Source organism: Cenococcum geophilum (assembly GCF_001692895.1).
Source record: "Cenococcum geophilum 1.58 unplaced genomic scaffold K441scaffold_41, whole genome shotgun sequence".
Taxonomy (NCBI): Eukaryota; Fungi; Ascomycota; class Dothideomycetes; order Gloniales; family Gloniaceae; genus Cenococcum; species Cenococcum geophilum.
Window position 1 is genome coordinate 1,043,316 of NW_027137599.1, and position 20,428 is coordinate 1,063,743.

The window sequence follows — 20,428 nt, forward strand, 5'->3', positions numbered from 1 at the left end:
TAACGTAGTGCTCTAAAGCGTTTTATTCTCTTTAGTGGCTAATAAAATACTAGGTACCTATATAAGCCTAAGTATGTTATATACATATAATATATAGCCGTGGCCCTTTAAAGTTAAGGATTTTGGAGTATATAAACGCCTATACTCTAATTATATATACTTACTCTATACTTAGTATATATCTAGCCTAAGCTAACTAGATATAGTGCCTAAGACTAGGGGTTTACTACCTAATTTAGTAGGCAATTCCATTACAAGGTAAGAGCACTAGTTTCACTTCTATATATACGCGCTATATCCTAATATATCTATCTATCTATATACTTATTTCCCCTAAGTTTAATTTTAAACCTAAAGTACTTATAGGCCTAAGGGTAGCGTATACGAGGAATAAGCATGGCTACTACTAGGACTACTACCTAATTTAGAAACGAACGCTCGTCTCTATATCTAAAAGACTAGTAAAGTCCAACTTTATATAGGCCCTATATATACATTACTAAAACTACTATTTAGTTATATTGCTAGCTTATATACGTATATACTTTATATATATAAACCCCTAATATCTTTTACTAACTATAGGTTAATATATACCTATACTAGGCATATACTAATAAAAGAGAAATAGCGTATTAGCCTATCTACTCCCTCTACTAGCTTAAAATATAGGGTTAGTATTTTACCTATATATACCTAATATACGCTAACTATATATATAGCGTGGCTTAACCCTACCGAGTAACTATAAGGAGTCCCCCTTACTATCTACCCGCCACTAAAGGGGTAAACTTGCCTTATATATTCCCTATATATATATAGCTAATATTTAGCACTAGTAAGCAAAAAGACAACGGGCTGTTATAGTAAAGGTAAGAGCTTTAGTAAGTTTAGTTCCTTTCATTATATATATACTCCGTATATATACTACCCCCCCCTAGAAATTATAGTATCCTTTCCTTTTAAATTAAAGTAGTAATTTAATCTTTAATATTAAGACTATTATATACTATACGTAGTGTCTATATACTATACTTTCTATATAAAATATAGTATTATAGCGATAGGATAAATTAACCTATATAGCGGTTAGTAGTTTTATTTATATATAGTAAGACTTAAAACTTCTACCTATTTTATTACTTTAACTCTATTATTAGCAAAATTAATTAGTAGCTTTATTAGGTATAGTAAATAATATATATAAGAATTCCGCGTAATAAGGCAAATATAAGGATACTATACTATATTAATAAGAATATAGCAATCTAATAGTATAGTATATATTTGGCCTACTACCCTATTTAGGCCTTATAGGTGGTTAAATCCTATATATATAACGCATATATATAACGCATATATATAACGCATATATAATATATATATCTCTTACTATAATATTTTCGCTTTAATATTAAATATCTAATATAGGTATATTCTTATTTAAGTTCCTAAACTCTATATTTAACAAATAAATCAAAATATTTAATATCTACTTAAGCGGTTATCGGTAATAAAGGCCAGGTAGTATACTATAGTTTACTGTTACTACTACTAAAACAACTAATAAACTCTATTTATATATAGTAAGTATATATCGCGTATATACTAGCTATATATATACTCTATACTAAAAAAAAATATTAGTCTACTTTTACTATATATATATTCTTATATACCAGAGTAAATATACTGCCGCTATAATTATAGAATACTATAGTAGTAGCTATATATTATAAGTATATGCCTAATAAATATAGATATTGCTTATTTCTCTATACTTTACTTAAGCTTTTTATTAATCTTTACTACCTAATATAGACGACTACTACGCTTTTAGAGGTTGTTAATTAATTTAACTTTAACCCTATTATATATGGAGTATATATAAAGAATATCCTTATAGGCGTACTCGCAGTATTTAATACCACTATATTTAAAAGCTTAATAAAATACTTTTCTACTCTCCTAATTTTTTTTAAGGAGTTATAGTTATATAATCTTAAGGTTACTAGTTTTATAAAATAAGAATTAAATCTACTAGCAGCGCGACTCAATCCCTTGCACTCCACGCCCGCCTCTCGAGGACGAGCACCTTGGAAATTTATTATCGCACTTGGATGGACTTCAATCAGCAGGTTCCCTACCACCAATATATGCCTCCCTAACTCACTTTTCGTTTCCTATGATGACAATGAGCACAGGTCGTCATCGTCCTTCGTCGCTACATGTTTGTTGACGACATCGTTCGTTCAACTCCGCCTCCACTTCTTGGTCCAGATGAGCCGCGGTGGCAGATGGTGTGCTAGGGTACAGGCAATGCTTTCTCCACTCAAATCATCACCCCTCTCACGGAGCCTCCAACTTGGCAAAGAGACATCAAAGTTAATAAGAAAGACGATGGCCAACAAGGTTGATTCTTACATGAAAGAAATTCAAGATCGACTGAAGTTGAAACGAATGACGACCTGTTGACTGATAGGCCAGGTTCTACTGGTTGCGGTCAACCCACTTTGCCGGCGATCGATCAAGGCATCCAAGTCTCACAGCTGCACGCCATCCAGCCCTCTTCCACTCGAATCAAATTAGAGCCTCGTCTCTCCCACCCCCCACGAACCCGAAAAAAGTAGGCTTTCGGCTCAGATGCTTCGTTGAGATTACGCGCGACGGGCCGTATTGTTTTACGGGCCGGTCGTCAAGGTGTCGCAATGCCGCAATGCCGCAATGGAGATTGGGTTTGTCTTCTGATGCACTTGATTGGGTGCGCGGGACAGAGTTACACAGATCCACTCATCGCTCCATGAGCCATAGCCTAACACCGCCGAGGTTGCAAGGTAGGATCGCCGTGCCCGAACGGACGTATCATACCAACTCAGACCTCCCTTGCTCACGCACCCTCTAATGTCTAGCAAACCCTGTATTTATACAAAGGATCTAAGGGAATCACTCCAAGGGGTGTTCAAGGAATACAGCGCAGTACTGTAGAAATTGCTGCTCTAAGCCTTGACAGGCTTCTTGGCTCTTCTACTCTCCCTTCCCTAAATAATTGCCAAATCCTCGTATTTACTAGAGATCTATGGGGTTTCTTCGTTATTCTAGGGGCGTGTAGCAAATAAAAATTGCGGCTTTAGGCCTTGACGTCCTTTCGAACCTTCTACGATCACCCCTTTCTATAGTGTCTAGAGCAGCTTGCAGCCCGAGCAAGGGGCTTCGACTACTCAGAGCACGTATTCCTAGTCTACCGGGATTTCGACAGATACGGCAGTTACTTCGTAGTTTCGGGGGGGTGATGGAAGAGTTGTAACTTGGACCCAAGAACGGTAGTGCGGATCCGTTCGCACAGTGGGCAAAGATCGTCGGTGAATTAGTGAACCAGGGAAACAGGCCGAAAACAAAAGAGGCAATTAAACCAATACGAACTTGCCGCCATTATCGCTCAGGATCAGAAATTGGGAATAGAAATTACGGATGAGGAAGTCAAGAGCAGCAAAATATTATATTTTCCGTGCAAGGAAGCCTCAGCCGTTAAATAAAATGAATCAGCTCAGTATCGTGAAAGCAAAATGTAAATGACGCCCCGCAATGGATACTTTATCCCGAAAAAATCATGCCGGCCAAGCTTGCGCTCATGAATGTCGCCAATGCACCACAAATACATGCCGATAGAGCCTCCCTTGCGAAATCCCCTCGTCTCTTGGGTGAAAGCTGTCCGTAAATTCCGAGTATAATACCAATCGAACCGATGTTGGCAAAGCCGCAAATCGCATACGTTGCGATAATGGTGCCGCGCGGCGATATAGCCTTGAATTTGGGCTGTGCAGTCAAGGCAGCGAATGCGACAAATTCGTTCTGAATGGTCTTCATGCCGATAAGCTGGCCTACAAGATAGAGTTCGTTGCGGGGAACCCCCATCAGGAAGGCGACCGGGTAGAAAATGTAACCGAAGATCTGTGAGATTGTGACGTTGGGTGCCCCGATGTATTTGAAGCACCATTGAAGGATGCCGTTGCAGAGTGCGACGATGGAAATGATGACGATGAGGTTTGCGGCCACCATTCCAGCGACCTTGAGACCAGTCCAAGCTCCATTGGCCATTGCGTGGAGGATGTTGGCTTCGGAATTTCCATCTTCAGGATCGTTGTTTAAAATGGTGACGTGTCCGAGGGTGAGCGGCTCCTCCGTTTCTGGCACGCGCATCTTGGAAATGGCGATAGAGATGGGGATTGACATCAAACAGGATGAGATGACAGCTTGACTACTTGCACCGAGGCTAGAAGTATGTCAGTACATGAGTCCACCATGTAAAACAGTAAGAATGCCTTACCCAATATAAACCACCATCAGCGATCCAGAAATGGTTGCAAAACCAGCGGTCAAGACTTGGTGAATCTCGGCCTGGGTGAGTTCGGGAATGAAGCCTTTGATAATGATCGCAGCTTCACCCATTCCCAAGAACGGTGTCACTCCAGCAGCGAGAGCTTCAGCCCCAGAGAGACTTAAAGCCCATCCAAAGCAGTAGGCAAGCTTCTAGACTCCCCATTGAATGAACCCTACGTAGTACGCCATCTGGACAAGAGCGACGAAGAAGACGAATATAGAGAGACTGTTGACGAGGAACCATCCTGGCGAGGAGTTAGTTATCATTTTTGACTTGAGGAGGCGGCTTACCAAGCTCCAGCACCGAGCTGGCTGTGAGGAACACGACTCCTTGATATGCGTATGTCAAAAGAGTCGTCAAAGCATTGGAAATGAACTTGAAGATTGTCTTGCCAAGGGTAGTTCGGAGGACGAAGAATCCTATGATGAATTGAACGAGAATGCCGACAATAACCGGCTTCCAGTTGATGTGCTTTCGGTGCCTGCTAGTGATATAAAGTCCCGCTAAGAATACGAGGTATCCGAAAACACTGACAGCCCTGTCACTGCGTTTGTTGTATGGCGTTTCTCCTGGGATGAAAACACCAAGGAAGAGTGCAACAAGGACAACGCCAGCTCCAGTGATGGTACGGTGGCCCTCGGGGACAACCTTTTCCACCATACCCATACCATGGCGCCACCCGATTTGGAGTGGTCTGATGAGATATTAGCATTAAAGCTTGCCGGTTCTGTGTAGGAAACGTACACCAAGGCATAGCGAGCTGGAATGTAAAAGGTGAGGATTCGAATAGTGATGAACATCCACAGCAGCATCGGCTCAACCCAGTTGTAGTCATGTCTGTGGTAAATGAGCCCAACAATCCACCATCTGGGTCCTGTTAGCATATTGAAAGGTGAACTTGTGGAGAAACTTGCGTTGTGACCAGCATCCAGATGAAGACATGAATGACAGGCTTCCATCGTCTAATCATGCGCCTGAACCTCTCCTTATGATTCTGTTTTGGCTTCTGCTCTTCACCAGACTCTGCTTTGTGCTCACTATCAACCGTCATGTTGGCCTTCTCGTCAAAACTAGCGTCGTGCAATTGGGACGACTTCTCAGCGTCGGCAACTAGGATTTCGATATCTGAACCATTTCAGTCATGCTGAATTACTGGTTATGAGACGCCATGGTCGAGAATCGCCAGGTTTCGAGACGTTCCAATTTGATATCAACAACGCCTTAAATCGACGAAGTTGGATGTGCAATTGAGGAAGAACTCCATGACTTATAGATCAGCGAGCGATGGACAATCCTTCCCACTCCACCGGCGACATCGAGGTTTGTCCGTGCTAGCTTAGGTACACTAGTGGATGCTTTAAGAGGTAGTAGGCCTGTACCCGGCGCTAACTCTAAATGGGTGGCGGCCGCATTACGCGGGCCGTTTCCTTTATGGCCACTGTTAGTCGTACACCCCTAAATGATACGCATACACCCTAATTGATTTCAGCCAGGCAGGTATCACGAAATAACTTAAGCTGGCTGGTAGGTAGAGACACAGAATTGTACAAGTGATCTGTTCTATTTAAGGTGGCTCTCGAGGGTCTATATATACACGAGGAAGATGCTAGAATAGGAAAGGAGGGAGGTATAGGCAACAGAGATACGTACTAAGACATACGAAATACGAGGGTAAGCACTAGGGTAGTCTTTACATAGGGTACTAGATATCAAAGACAATTGTAATACAGTCAAAAGCTACCTCCGTGGCCAACACACCCCCTTAGATCTGACGTAGAGCGGCAGAGCTGGATTACTGGATTAGGCAGTTGGGATAGATAACTTGGTGGTGAGCTTTGCTGCTGTCTAAGTGTTAATTTACTAGATATCTGATATCGCGGAGCCCTACTACATCAACGAATTTTTGATAATTTTGCTTTGAGAGAGCTTTAGTTAGTCCATCTGCAGCCATTTCGCTTGTTAGTACCCACTGTATGATAAAGCTTCTATTTTAGACCTCTTGGCGAAGCTAGAATTAATAGATATTTACGTGTCGGAGCTTTGTAGATATTATAGGAGTCTCTTTTATTATAATCCGTACTAACTGCTAATTATTATAATTAATAATGATGTCCTGTTCTAGGTCGAATCTAATGGCCTTAAATATCCGCACTATATGCTTGACCTCCCTACCGACGTGTAAGAGAGCTAGGAGTTCTGCCTTTGTAGTAAACTTAGTTACTACCTTTTATCTAGTTGCCTGCTATGCTATAGGCCCATTAAATAAGCTTATTAAGAAGCCCTGTGAGCTCCAACGTGTTAGAGCATTGTTAGTAAAGCTAGCATTAGAAGCAGCTTTTAGAACCTAGTTTATCTTATGCGGCATAATAGTAGAGAACTTAAGAGCGAGGTATCTGGTATTGTAGAGATAGGTAAGCAATCTATTAATCTCCGCAAGATGAGCTAGTGACGGATTTTACAAGAACTTAGCCAGCTTGCTGATAGAAAAAGTAACGTCTAGTTATGTAGTAGATGTAGGATACGTTGCAGAACCTATACGGCGTTAATATCCTTTTATCTGATTCGGCGTAGCTTCTCCTTTATACGGTATTAATTCCTGGCCTGATAGTAGTGTAGCTGATAGCTTTAGATATTCTAGATAGTATACTAAGACTAGCTTCTTAAGATATTGATCTAGACAGAGCCAGAGCTTTCCCTTTTATTAATCTCGCACGACACAAGTATTTAGAAATGACGTGAATTGAGGTATTTTGCGGATCTCAAATCGATCTTATAGCTACTTTAGGATATCCTCCATCTGCTGTCGACAGCTTAGGTGTCCTATAATTAGGATGTTATTAACGTAGAAGAATATAAAGATAGGTTTGGTAGGGTATATGTAGAGATATGGCTTATCCGGTACCGCTTTTAAACNCATGCTTTGTAGAGCAGCAGATATTTCTAAAAACTATAATTTTGGAGATTTCTGTAGTCTGTATATTACCTTTCTTAGACGGAGAGAGAATCTAGGTGGTAGGTTTATACCCTTAGGGGGAATAAGGTAGACCTTATCGTTAACCAAGGCATTGACGAAGGCGTTGACGGCGTTAATCTGTATAATGTCTAGGTTGAAGCTGGCGATAAAAGCGTAGAGTAGACGGAAGGTCCGATAGGCTACCGTAATAGCTTTAACCTCCTCTTATAAGACTACTTAAAGGTCTCCGCGGATGACTAAATGAGCTTTAAATTTTATAATAAAGCTATCTAAATCTTCCTTATACGTAAAGACCTATATAGTAGGAAGTCGATAAACCTTCTTAACTAGTCGTACCTTATCCTAGGTGTGTTTTTCTATTAAGGCCTTTATCTTAGTATAAGCAGCTACTTTAAACTCCGTAGCGTACCTATAATTAAGCATCTCTTTCTATAACTTTAGTGGTGGTGGAAAGTCGTCTTAATGTCTATATGTCTTTATAGCAGCAGTATAGAACGCGTAAGCTAATGGTGTTGTATCTAGATTAATAATATTATTACCGTCACTATTTTGAACCGTAAAGGCTCGTCGTTATAGATCCTGATTTGGTATATCTTTCTTCTTTGCCGTAGGCCGCTTTTTACGGCTAAAATGTCTCTCACCCCCTAATAATAAGCCTGCTGTTATTTAAGGTTTGGAATAAGGTATAGGGTCTATAAATAGTAGTTCGGTGACTTTAGAAGATGACTAAGTAGTAGATAATGTCTATGGCGTAGATGCTACCGTAGATGGTAATTGCTAAGGCGCCGAAGACGCTAATAGTATAGACGGTTCTAGAGTTAGCTTTAGGGTAGATAGCTAATGGAGTTCTTCTATTAAGATCTGAATGCTTTTTAACGTAGGAGTAACGTTAATACTTGCTAAATACGGCAGTCTTATATCTAGTTCTTCGTTAAAGTTCTCTATTTAGTCCTTGCTGCCATTTTAAAGATTATTTAGTAGGTCCTAGACTTACTAAAAACGGTCCTTTTAAGCCTGTGAGATAATAAGGTGTTCTAATATTTTAGGAGATTAATATCTCTTTAACTTATTAATTTGTATATTACAAGATTGGATAATACGGTTAGTAGTTAGTATCTATATCCTATAGATATTTAACGCTTCTATACTAACGAGATAGCCTATTTAGGCTTATGGCTTAAACTTTGCCTTTTTAGGAATGCCGTATTTAATAAGTATGTAGGTTAAAGATCCGGCTATATGAAGCCCTACTAGCTATAGCTTCCGTTTATATAGTATCTTAAATAGGGTCTTCTAGTTAATGGACTTAATGGGAGTTTAATTAAGTAGGAACACTATAAGGAGCATAAACTCGGGCTATAGATCTATGGGTAACTTTGCTTTAATGACAGCAGTCCTTACTTATTTGGAAATGGCTCTCCCTAACCTCTCTATAGGTCTATTTTAAGCAGGAGTATCTAGTATTAATTACTTAATAATACCTCTATTAAGCTAAATAAGGTTCTTTACCCTAGCGCCTATACCTTACTCCTTATCTATATGCCAAATACGGATACCTTAAGCATTAAATTTCTTCGTAAATGCTATTATTGATTTAAAGAGTGGAAATAGCGTCTCTTGCTTATGGTTCTTAATAGGAAAGGCATAATAGTACTTTATATAATTATACCAAAAATAAGCTATATATATATCTCTATTGAACCCGTCTTCTTCTATAATAATATTAAAGTGTACACGTTTAAAAGGGTAAGTTCCCTTTATAGATATTCTATAAGATATCTGCTATATTATCTTTCTAAGAATATATGGTTTATAAAGTGGTATACCGTATGGAGTTCTTCCTCTGTCCGTCTTAACTACCTTGACCCCATCTACCGCAGTCGGCAGATAATCCACTGACTCTATATTGCAGTGTAGTAAGCGCTAATACTATACTTTATTATATGCTAAGGTCTTAAAGAATCTGGTGGACGTAGTATAGGTAGTAGGAGTAGGTGGTAAGTAGGCAATAGTATTGATAAGGTAGAGACCTCCGTATTCTATAAGGTTGGTAAATAGGCTTTCGTCATCCTTATAGCATAGGTAGTTCGTAGATTGGTCTATAATTACTTTAACCCTGTGGAGCTTTACTATGGATATTAGATTGGTATAAAAATAAGGAGCGTATGCTATGTTCCTCAATATTAGATACCTAGTTAGACGTTATTCGCCTACCTTAATAGCTAAGTTAATATTACTGTATCTATAGATTTCTGCTCTAGAATCTCTAGCTATTACTGTAGATATGCTTGGCTTAAAGTTACGGAAGTATCTAATATTGTTGCAGAAGTGGGTGTCTGCTATAGTATTATACCCCTAGGCGTTAATTAAGGATAGATCCGGATGTTTTTATAATAATAACGATGAGTAGGATGTTGTTACAGCAGCCGCTATAGCTCGGGGCCTATTTAGATCCTTAATCCTTTTAGCAGAAGCTAGAGACGTCCTTAACCTAGGGCCTTCCTTCTTAATCTGCTTAACCCTTTTTTTATAATACTGCTTATTTGTTGGGCCCTTAAGCCATTCCTAATACCTCCGTAGATACTCGTTATTTAGTATAAAGTTTGGACCTTGAAGAGACTAAAATAGCTACTTATAATTCTTTAACTTATGGGGTAAACTATAAGCAAAACACTTTGCTTTAGGTAATTAAGAAGGTGCTAGGGTGGTAGACGTTGTAGGATCTATAGACGGCTGCCCTAATAGTGTAGCATGGGCGTTATATTTTATATTTAGATGCTTATAGAGGAGGTTAAATTCCTTAATTATTATTAATATTTTAAGCTTCTCTAACCTCTTTGCTACCTTTTAGATAAAGGTATAGTATAGAGCTGGATAGATCTCCTTATAGTCCTGGATAAAGGCTCGTATAACGCTGCTTTCTGTTACCTCTATTAGCCCTTCCTTTAGCTCTTTGCTGTTCTGTATAATAGTAATATAAAGCTAAAGCCATAATTCCAGAGTCTAACGTTTAGGCCCTTATTTTCTTTTTTTAAGATCGTCTAATACTATCTGCTGTAGCGTAGCTTAAGATGGCTTTGCTACCTTCCTTAACTATCTTATAATTAAATGTAGTGTGGTGAGGTTCTTAAGATACCCTAAGAAGTTGGTGCCTATGGTGGTATATAAAAGTGCTGCGAACGTATAGAGCTTCTCTTCCCGCTTTAGGTAGTCCTATTATTATAGCTTATAGAGCTTAAAGAGCATTCTCTATATCTCTAGAGATTGCTAAGGTTATTATTCTTATTGACTTGATAACCCAGGTATAGTTATTCTAGTAGACGCTAGAGTTACTGCTAGAGCTGTAGGGTCCGCTGCTGGTGCTGTAGGGTCTGTAGGTGCTGCTATAGGTGCTGTAGGAGCTGCCGGTGCTGCTGCAGGAGCTACAGGAGCTGCTGCTATTGAAGGTATAGCTGGCTTAGTGTTTTGCTTAATTTCGTTCTCCGTCTTATTTAGGTTAATATAGTCCCAGATCTTTGCAAAACTTGCTTCTTGACGGATAAATTAAAACTATATAGGCTAGTCTTTCTGGGTTAGCAAAAGAGGGTTCGTAGAGTCCTTAGTTACCATAGTGGCTCTTATTTTGAGGTTCTTTTAAGGTTATATAAAGAGACGCGCTTATGCGTAAGGCACGCGATATTTCGTGACAAACTATGCTCAAAGAGGCTTAGTGGTAGTTGTCTAGCCACTGAGATCTCCCTGGTACTCAGAAGGTTACCGGGCTCATAACTTTCAGCCAGGCAGGTATCACGAAATGACTTAAGCTGGCTGGTAGGTAGAGACACAGAATTGTACGAGTGATCTGTTCTATTTAAGGTGGCTCTTAAGGGTCTATATATACACGAGGAAGATGCTAGAATAGGAAAGGAGGGAGGTATAGGCAATAGAGATACGTACTAAGACATACGAAATACGAGGGTAAGCACTAGGGTAGTCTTTATATAGGGTACTAGATATCAAAGACAATTGTAATACGGTCGAAAGCTACCTCCGTGGCCAACAATTGATACGCGTACACCCCCCACCAAACAGGCTTAGATCCTTCCTCTTCAAGTTAGAATATCACGTGTGTTGACTTGTTTACACCTAAATCGTGAAAACAACACCACGCGCCTATACTTAATGACTGGTAGGACTGCGGAGTGCCCTGCGAGGCGCTGTAAGAACTAGATTGGGTGCTGCCTCTATTTAATGTCTGTAGATTGCCTTTACGAGCACGCCCACTTCCGCGCCCGTTTCTGCGCCCGCGCCCGCCTACGGGTCACTCGAACGCTGAAACCTCCCGCTGAGCAGAGTTATTAGTGCGATTTGTAGAGCCAGCCGTGGAGCCACCCGGGTGACTGTGACGACACTCTACAACTACAGGCTCTTGGATAAGGAGGTAAAGCAAATGCGAGGTGTTGATTTAGGTATAGGCGTGCGGTGTTGTTTTCGCGATTTGGGTGTAAACAAGTTAAACACACGTGATATTCTAACTTGAAGAGGAAAGATCTAAGCCTGTTTGGTGGGGGGTGGCTACGGATAAGCGTTATCTAGAGGCGAGAGAAGTGCGAAAGAGAAAAAAAAATAGGATTATAAGGATATACACGCGCTTAGCGGATAGAGGTAGCGGTAAAAGGGTTTAATAATAGTTAAGGCTATTAGTACTAGAGGTAGGGATTAGAAAAGGAGGCTATCCCTTGGCCCGTCAGCGTCCAACGAGCAAGTGGTCCGTGCGAGAACATCAGTTTCGACACAACGCGTGCACCATCAATTAATTGCCCACCACAATGCAAAATACGGTTCTGCAGGAAGGGTAGGTGCTAGCAACTTTATATTGAGCGACTTAACTCCTCAAACCAGGCGCGTATATTAAATTACCACAAAACTAAAGCCCTACACCCCCCAGTACAGGCGTTAAATTCAGCACGATTGATTGGCTAGTTCTTATCGATAACGGTTGGACGAAAATTGACGGGCCAAGGGATAACCGTCTACATATTACCGTAAAAGAGTCGCCCTATTAGAAAAGCCGTAATTTACCACATTAGTTATTGGTCTAAGGAAGAAGAATAAGCAGGCTAGACTTAACCACTAAGGGACGGCAGAAATACCTTAATATAACCGTGTTAGGGACCAGCAGTAGAAAGAAGAGGCAGCGTAGCGTTAGGAGGGAGGAAAGATAGCAGATAAAAGGAAAAGTAGTAAGGGAAACGGCCTTTTATAGTTAAAGGTCGAGAGGTAGTCTTAGCGGAGCCATAGTCGAAAAGCGAGGCGCTTTACCTAAAAAGGAAGCCTGTAACGAAGCCTTGTAGTAACGTAAGTTAGGGGGTTATGACGGTGTCGGTAGTTCCGACGGATTTTGGAACACCAAATGCTAAAACCACCGCTAGTGCGGCAGTATACCCAATTAAGCAGGCGGTAGGAAAATCCGTCGGAACTACAAGGGGTGCGGCCGAGTGCAAAATCAAGTTCTCAGAATCACGTGCAGGAACACCAAAATGCCGCATCCACGTTCGCACCACCACAACTTATTCAATTGTATATAGAATTACACCAAACAAAGTGCCAAATTATCCCGTCCAGTTGTTGTTTCCACCGTGCGATTTGCACGCATTTGCGACCGATAGAAAGGTGTCATTTGAGGCCCTGGAGAGGATGTAATTACCCAGATTTTTATCCTCTTGCCACATTTTTAATAACCACTCCTTTGCTTGCCTTTTAGCCTCCTTTGAAGTGCTGTGGCAATCGTATACATTTACTTTATAGCTTAATTTCCCAAAACAGCGCTTAATTGGGTGTAAATTAGGTGAATTAGGAGGGTGATCTACAAAGAGAATGCCTAGTTCTTCAGCTAGATAAGAGAGCTTTCTTTGAGCTGAACTGTAAAGGGAGACGTTGTCCTTAATTAAATAGACTTCCTTGCTGGGGTTTGCCTCCTTTACTGCTTTATAGTACGGATAAAGAAGAGGCTTAAGTATATAGTTTGCGTACCAAGCTGCGTCTATCCCTTTACCTTTTCCACGTATAAAAAGCTTATATTTAAACTCTTGTTTAGGCTTACGTAGATGATGTCGTCCCTTTTGAATTCCTTACTGCTTAAGGCGCTTATTGTCGCCATTTATCTTATCATTAACTTTCTTTATATGGTTGTATTCTGCTGTCCCTTGGATAGAAGCCCGGCGTTGCTTTTCCTTAACTCTTTCCTTAGCAACTTTATTATCAATAATAACTTTTCGTTGAAGCTCATTCTTCTGCTCTTGAGACTTAGGCTCCTATATAATGCAAGGCCTTGGAATAGAAGGATCTGAGCACATGGCACCCTAAAAAGAGAAGGAGAATTGGACCGGAGGATTATGCATAGCGTACTTATTGGTATTAACTCCCATAGGCCTTGAGACTCTAGCCTTTCCTCCTCCAGACTGGCCAGGGCCAAATTACTTAGGTGATTTGTCTAAGCAGATAAAAATAACGTCGCCGTTGGTTCGTTTGATGATGTCCTGTAGCCACATATAGTGGTTAAATCTTAACTTTTTCTGCTGGGCATTGAGAGGGGGTTTCTTAGGCCTGATTCCTTGTATAATTGGCACCTGGCAGAGCGGATCTTAATGCTCGTGAGCAACCTTTTCGATTGTGGACCTAGCTGCCGTTATTTCTGCAGTATGAAGAGCCGGTATAGCAGCGTCCTCAAACTTGTAGTCCTCCCAGTGCAATATATCTTGGCGAATTTCATAAGACAGCTTACTGCCGTTTTTAATCTTTGGCTCCCGTCCCTTCCGGTTTAATTTAGGCGAAAGAGTGGCCATTATATCATAGAAATCCTCATTGCCAGCAGCGTCTAATGCCTTGTTATAGATGCGATGCGAGGTTAATTCTCCCACACCGGTTTTAGCCTTAATTTCTCTATATTTGAGGCCAAAAAAAAGCCTTATAGTAATAATAGCTGCCTTTATTTAAATGGGAATGTCTGGAGCCCCAATTGGGTGGCCCCCTTAGCTATAGTGTGGCATTTAAGCGTGTTGTTTACATCTATCTGGGCAAAATCACGCGTCAAAACATGGGTTGAGTCCTTCACCGCCTTGTGATGTGCAAGCTCCGATTGGCTGCGCACGGTTGCGGCAGAAAATCAGATTCGATTGGAACTTGATTACGCACTCGGCCGCACCCCTTGTACCGACACCGTCATAACCCCCTAACTTACGTTAGATACTACGGTGGACTTGTCAATGGGCTGGGTATGTAGGTAAACACAACAAGATCTGACTGTGGAGTAAGTGCCCAACAGATTAACTCCAATTGTATTCCGAGATTCACTACAAAGAGAGAACTATCTAGGTAGGGACTGTGGTCCTTTAAATATACAACCGTACTCCTAAGAAATCCCTTTGCTACGTGAGGTACGTGAGGTACGTGACAGACCTCACAGATCTCACAGAGCTCACAGAGTCCCTCATGGTACGTGACAGACCTCACAGATCTCACAGAGCTCACAGAGTCCCTCATGTGACCTCGCTTACCATCCGTCACATGGCTCCACTGGTTCCGCCCGTGCTACGTCCCGTAGCGTCCAGTTCACTAAGAAGTATCTGTATCCGTGACACTTCTGTTATAAGGTCCGTAACAAAACCTCTATTCCTTAATGCAGCGACAATAACACTCTATTTGCTAGTAAAATAGGTGCTTAGGTAGTACCTTAGCTACCCTTAAATACCGGTTACTTGGCCGCTGCTAAGTAAACGATAGCTGATTGGTTAAAAGAAAGTGGCGTGTTGGTAACCAATATTTTCATCTCAAGGTCAGTGCTCCTGTTGATACGTTTCAGGCATAAGCGTCAGGGAGCAGGCTCATTGTGACAATAGCGGCGATCACAAGAGCTCACTAACACAACTCCAATGCCCACCAACAACCACCCTGCATAGACTTTCGTTGTATATGCGGGCATTTCCACCATGAGATCGCGGCCGCCAATACTGCACCAGAGGAGCGAGGAGTAATGGAGCGCATACCCATCGCCGAGCTGGCACCTTCACTGCCCTCTCCGGATACTAAGGTCATCAAAGCCGTAGTGACCCTCCTATGGCCGTACTCTTCTTCAACGCGCCAATTTGCGCTTCTATTGGCAGATCCAGATTTTCGTCTTCGACGTCGGAGAGGTCAGGTCAGGGTTCGCTTTTCGGGTCCCGCCGGACAAGCCCTCGGAAACTCTGGGATTTGCATTGGAGATGAAGTTATACTAGCATTGCGAGGCGCACAATACATCAATGATGTGGGCGACGTTTGGACACCAGGAAAGAGTGTGGAGTGGGAGTTATCATTCCAGCAGAGGCTTGTAACTCAGGTTGGTAGTCTGGAGAGTTACCATCGAAGCATCAAGCGGCTAAAACTCAAGATATAGATATTTCGAGACGGACAAAGACTAGTCAGACTAGATATAGATCACCCTACTCCATCCCCTGAGCCAGACCCTCCAATTACTGGTCTTTCTAGAGCTGAGCCGCAAACCATCACTCCTATTGTACAGCGTAATAGTGCTCGGAGCACGCCTGAACTATGGTCATCTCCGGCATTCCTCAAGCGCACAAGGATACCAGACGGCCCATATTTTGAATCGGGCTATGATCCTCTCAGTTTCATGGACGGTTCCGATAATACCTTTGAAGAAAACGGACGGAAGAGGCGAAGGAAGTCATATAAAGATTGGAGAGTATGGACATACTCGGCGATAACGCCTTCTCTAGAAAAAGAAGGTGATCGAACGATGGAAGAAGAGAAAGAAGGCGGTATTTCACTCGATGAGCGCGCCGTCTCACCCTCCGCCGAGCCTTTGCAGTCGCGCATTTCGGCCTCTAAGGACCTAGCTATTCATTCAGAAGCAGGTCTCCCACTCGCCAAATCCCGTGGAAAGGAACCAAACAAACGGGAATTGATACAAAATTCCAATGACATCGAAATGACTGATCCTATCACAGAGCCGATTCCGGTCGGTGCAGGTACGGAAGAAGTGCTCAACCCTCCAGAGGGGCCTATAGTTTCCGAGAGTGAATTTCAATTAGAGGCAACAGGAGAGATTGTGGAAGACGATGAGCTTTACCCCGAACCTGAAATCTATCAGCCCTGCATAGAGGTAGAGCATTTCGAAGGCGATACGCGGCCAAATACAGAGGATGACGAAGCCGAGATCCATGAAAGAGATGCAAACCAACTTAGTGCTACTGAAATAGATTCAGAGGAAGAAGTATCTGGGCTTTACGAGGAAAAATTAGAGCAGCCTAATCAGGTTGAAGAGTCAGATACAGAGAGCGCTCCACCACCAGAAGTGGTGGTTATCTTGAGCTCTACCGAGGAGGACGGCGTCAATGAATCAATTAAATTCGAGGGAAGGGGCAAAGGAAAAGAAAACGATGATTACGAAATGCGACATCGAGAACGTTCTGGAACTCAAGACGGTCCTATCGTTCCGGACCAAGCTCCCGAAGTTATGATGCCTCCTCCACATCTTCCTTATCTGCAAACGGATTTCATTTCTACGACCTTACCCAAGGTTCAGACGCCGATAGGTAATGCACCATTCACCCCTGTAATTCATCCCCTGGAATCTTCAACGCTACCACTCCCTTCTCCGTTCCCTGGCGAGCGCGACGCGGTTGCAACTTCATATTTCGGCCATTCTACAAATATCCGGCCTACAATTCAAGCACTAGCGACAGACACCAATACGGAAGGATCGGTGGATGACGTGGAGCAGCATACCGTCGAATCTAGCATGCATTACGGAATGGGAACACCAAAAATGAATACGAGGCACGGAATGCATAGTACAGCTTTCAATGAGATACGATTTCCCTTTGGCTTGGATGGCTCGATGTTTTCACAGGAAAAATTTCAACTGGAGAGTACAGTGGCTATGGGTATCCCTGCGGCAGAGAGCGTGGTGAACGAGGATAGGCAGGACCCTGAGGTCATTAACAAAACTGAACTATATTCAGACCTGCCTGCAATAAAAGAAGAGAAATCACACCTAGAGCCAGCTGAGCAAATACCTGCTAAGGAAATATGTGCAGAGATAAACGTTGACCAAGAGTCTTCGGCCCGGTCTCTACAACAGAAAGGACCAATCATTATTGATCTATCCTCAGATGAAGAATCTGAGCATGTGGGGAATGAGAAAGAAGATGACGAGAGCGAGGAGGAAGATGAAACGGAAGACGAGGTGGGAGAGACAGAAGAAAGCGAGGAAGATAGTCCATACCATAATCCCATCTTGCATAGATCCAGGTGGATTCCTCCTGAAGATCGGTATATGTATGACAGGTCATCTTCTCAACACGAAGAGTCAGTAGATTCATCCAATACGACCAGCCAGGAATCTGATGGTTATTCCGAGCAAAATGAAACTCTAGGGATTTCACGCCTTGCTGAAGCCCCGGAGGAGAGTAACGAGCAAGAAATAAGGGATGTCCAGGAACCTAACGTCCAGGCTGCAATGGAATCTTCATCTCCAAAACCGCTCGAGGAATATATCCAAGAAGAACCGGCGCCCGAAAAGCGAAGCATGGCATCGCCGGTTCAGCGATTGACACAAATTATCGATCTGGGCGATGGCGAGAGCGATGAGGACGAAGTAATGGCCGACCAACAAAAATTAATAGATAGCCCGGCAATCGCAGAAGAAACGCACGCCCCCGTAGTTGGTGAGCCTACCGACGGCCAGCAAGAAGACCCCCTCGAAGACCACCTTGAACATATCGAAACGCATCCCCATAGGCCTGACCCCAACAACAAACATGCAACCGAAAACATTACGATAATTGATCCAGAGAATCCTCCTGCAATACCGCCAGAATCAATTAAGCGACCGATGACACCATTAGAGAAGAGTCTTTCTCCTACTATCCCTGCCATGAACACGAGATCCAAAACACATACTTCAACAGCTAAAAGAAAGCAAGTCGGGAGATCTCTTCGATGCAGAACTCAGACACCTACCCCGGATAAAAGGACTAAACCGCCAACTGAGAGCCATGGTCAACACACAACCCCTCATCGGCCTACTCCCTCACCGATATCAACTTTATCGAAGACGCCGTCAGTAGAAATTGATATGTCTGCCTTCGAACCGATTGATTTTCCAAGTGGGGATGCTCGAGGAGCCCCAGCAATGTCAGCTTCTCAATTTGCTAACGTATCGTTTATCAAAGATTCGGAGGACGAGAGTTTACGTTCTGGGTCATCAATATCCACGGTTCAATACTCTGACGGCATCGAGACGGTTAGAATGGAAACATATGATTATCCAAGTCAATCTGAGGAACCTATGACCCAAATACACGTACCAGACTCGCTATACCCTCAACTTCCTGCTACGAGTCAAGATGATATTGAAATGACTTCGAGATCTGATGAGGAGGAGCTCCCTGAAGTATCTTCACAAAGTATGGGTACTATTGAGAACAAAATACCTGATCAGCTTTCTCAACCTCCATCGACAGAGCGGGACTTCAGCGCCTATAAATCTCAATCGTCTCCAGAAGCTGACGCCGTAAATTTGTCGCAAGGTGTGAGTTCATCACCGCCAGCAGAGACCTTCAGCAAGGCAGGTGCTCTCGCTGAGACTAATTCGACGAAACCGGATACTATGCCAAGCGAAGTCACCTACCCTCCACTTCCAATTGCTCTTGAAGCGCCGAGTTCACCCCCCACTCAGCTCGACTCCAATCAACAAGATTTCACAATCAATTACCAACCTTTCACACATGGCAACCCCCCAATGACCCCGGACCCAAGCCAACAGCAAGCCCTGGAGTCACAAGAGACATACCAGCCGGCCCAGACCGAAAACACTCTCCCGCCCACCCCTCAGCTTACTCAAAGGACGTCTACGGACCTTCCGCCTAATTCATCTTTCCAATCAGCCATGTCGCCCGAAGCTGCTCTCACAATATCTTCCGCAGAGCGCAAGCCTCACACCAAGAAAAAGCAGCGCCAGACCCCCCAAACCCGCCTCAGCGACGTCCCTGAAGCGCTCAGCGCATGGTTCGCCCCACGTTCCAGCCTCGCAGCAGCTTCCGACTCTGAAATCTCCGCCAGCAGCCAAGAAGAAAGCGAAAGCGTCGTTTCCGGCGAAGACACCGAAGGCCTCGCCTTGTCAATCGCAAACGGCCACGGCCACGACCTCGGTTTAACGCACGCTAAGCACGCAGCAAAAGCGACAGAGCCTCCTTCTCAGGGATTCCGGACCCCGCTCTCGTTCTACACTCCTCTGGCCTCCATCCCGCCTTTCCTCAACCTCCCCTCCCAGTCCCCGGACTCGACGCTCGATGTTCTGGCGCTGGTAACTCGCGACGCGACGCCTGCTGTACGCGCCAAAGCAGGGCCGCGGGACTACCACACCGTCTTCTCCATCACGGACCTCTCGACCTACCCTGAGCAGATCCAGGTCCAGGTCTTCCGGCCGTGGAAATTAGCCATCCCTATTACAGAGGCAGGCGACGTGGTCCTGCTTCGCGGATTCAGGGTTAGGAGCAGGGAGGGCAGAGCGGGGCTCTTGAGCACTGAGGAGAGCGCGTGGTGTGTGTGGCGGTTCGGAATGCAGGTTTGGGGGATGAAGAGGGGGGAATTTGGGGAGTTAGAAACAAGGGAGGAGGTTAAGGGACCGCCGATTGAGTTGGGCAGGGAGGAGCGGATGGAAGTTGAACGGTTGAGAGGGTGGTGGGAGAGCACGGTTGAGATAGAAGTGGAGGAAAGAAATGGTGTTAAGAAAAGTGAGAGCGTCGCGAATGGCAGGAATGAAGGTGGAGCGACGGAGACTAGTGTTTGACTAGCGTTCTTGCGGGCGGCAAAAGCTTGACTTGTTTTCGTAGGTGGAGAATTTGGCTGAAATGGCTGATAGATCTGCTAAACTGTATTGCATCGGGCATGGCTATACTCTCTGGGAGGGCTTTTTTCATGATTTCATGCACGATATGATGCATCTAAGTTAGCAAGACCATTTAACAGCCATGTAGGAATAAATCCCTGTACTAAGGAACCAAATATCCTCTAGCCATCTTCTAGCTCTC

At 43.3% G+C, this 20,428-nt stretch overlaps 3 protein-coding genes across 3 annotated transcripts; 2 read left to right on the plus strand and 1 right to left on the minus strand.

The window, feature by feature from the left end:
* Positions 1–3,591: 3,591 nt before the first annotated feature.
* K441DRAFT_689064 (NupC family nucleoside cotransporter) lies at positions 3,592–5,429 on the minus strand (the record flags this gene model as incomplete). Its single annotated transcript, XM_067652260.1, has 6 exons — positions 3,592–4,270; positions 4,325–4,495; positions 4,550–4,622; positions 4,669–5,072; positions 5,123–5,245; positions 5,293–5,429. 6 exons carry the CDS (start codon positions 5,427–5,429, stop codon positions 3,592–3,594), a joined length of 1,587 nt encoding a protein of 528 aa, XP_067500622.1.
* A 7,838-nt stretch (positions 5,430–13,267) lies between these two features.
* On the plus strand, positions 13,268–13,722 carry K441DRAFT_224886 (uncharacterized protein). Its single transcript, XM_067640610.1, has one exon. It carries the CDS (start codon positions 13,439–13,441, stop codon positions 13,679–13,681), a length of 243 nt encoding a protein of 80 aa, XP_067500623.1. The 5' UTR covers positions 13,268–13,438; the 3' UTR covers positions 13,682–13,722.
* A 1,487-nt stretch (positions 13,723–15,209) lies between these two features.
* K441DRAFT_698655 (uncharacterized protein) lies at positions 15,210–20,426 on the plus strand. Its single transcript, XM_067653088.1, has 2 exons — positions 15,210–15,708; positions 15,766–20,426. The coding sequence occupies exons 1-2, from the start codon at positions 15,364–15,366 to the stop codon at positions 20,185–20,187; spliced, it is 4,767 nt and encodes a 1,588-aa protein (XP_067500624.1). The 5' UTR covers positions 15,210–15,363; the 3' UTR covers positions 20,188–20,426.
* The last annotated feature ends 2 nt before the right edge of the window (positions 20,427–20,428 follow it).

Excerpts from the sequence above, each read along its gene's own strand:
- K441DRAFT_224886 (XM_067640610.1), top strand. The coding sequence starts at position 13,439 with ATGATGTCGTCCCTTTTGAATTCCTTACTGCTTAAGGCGCTTATTGTC.
- K441DRAFT_698655 (XM_067653088.1), top strand. The coding sequence starts at position 15,364 with ATGGAGCGCATACCCATCGCCGAGCTGGCACCTTCACTGCCCTCTCCG. Across the intron at positions 15,709-15,765 it reads AGCAGAGGCTTGTAACTCAG|ATATTTCGAGACGGACAAAG; the intron begins GTTGGTAGTCTG and ends CTCAAGATATAG.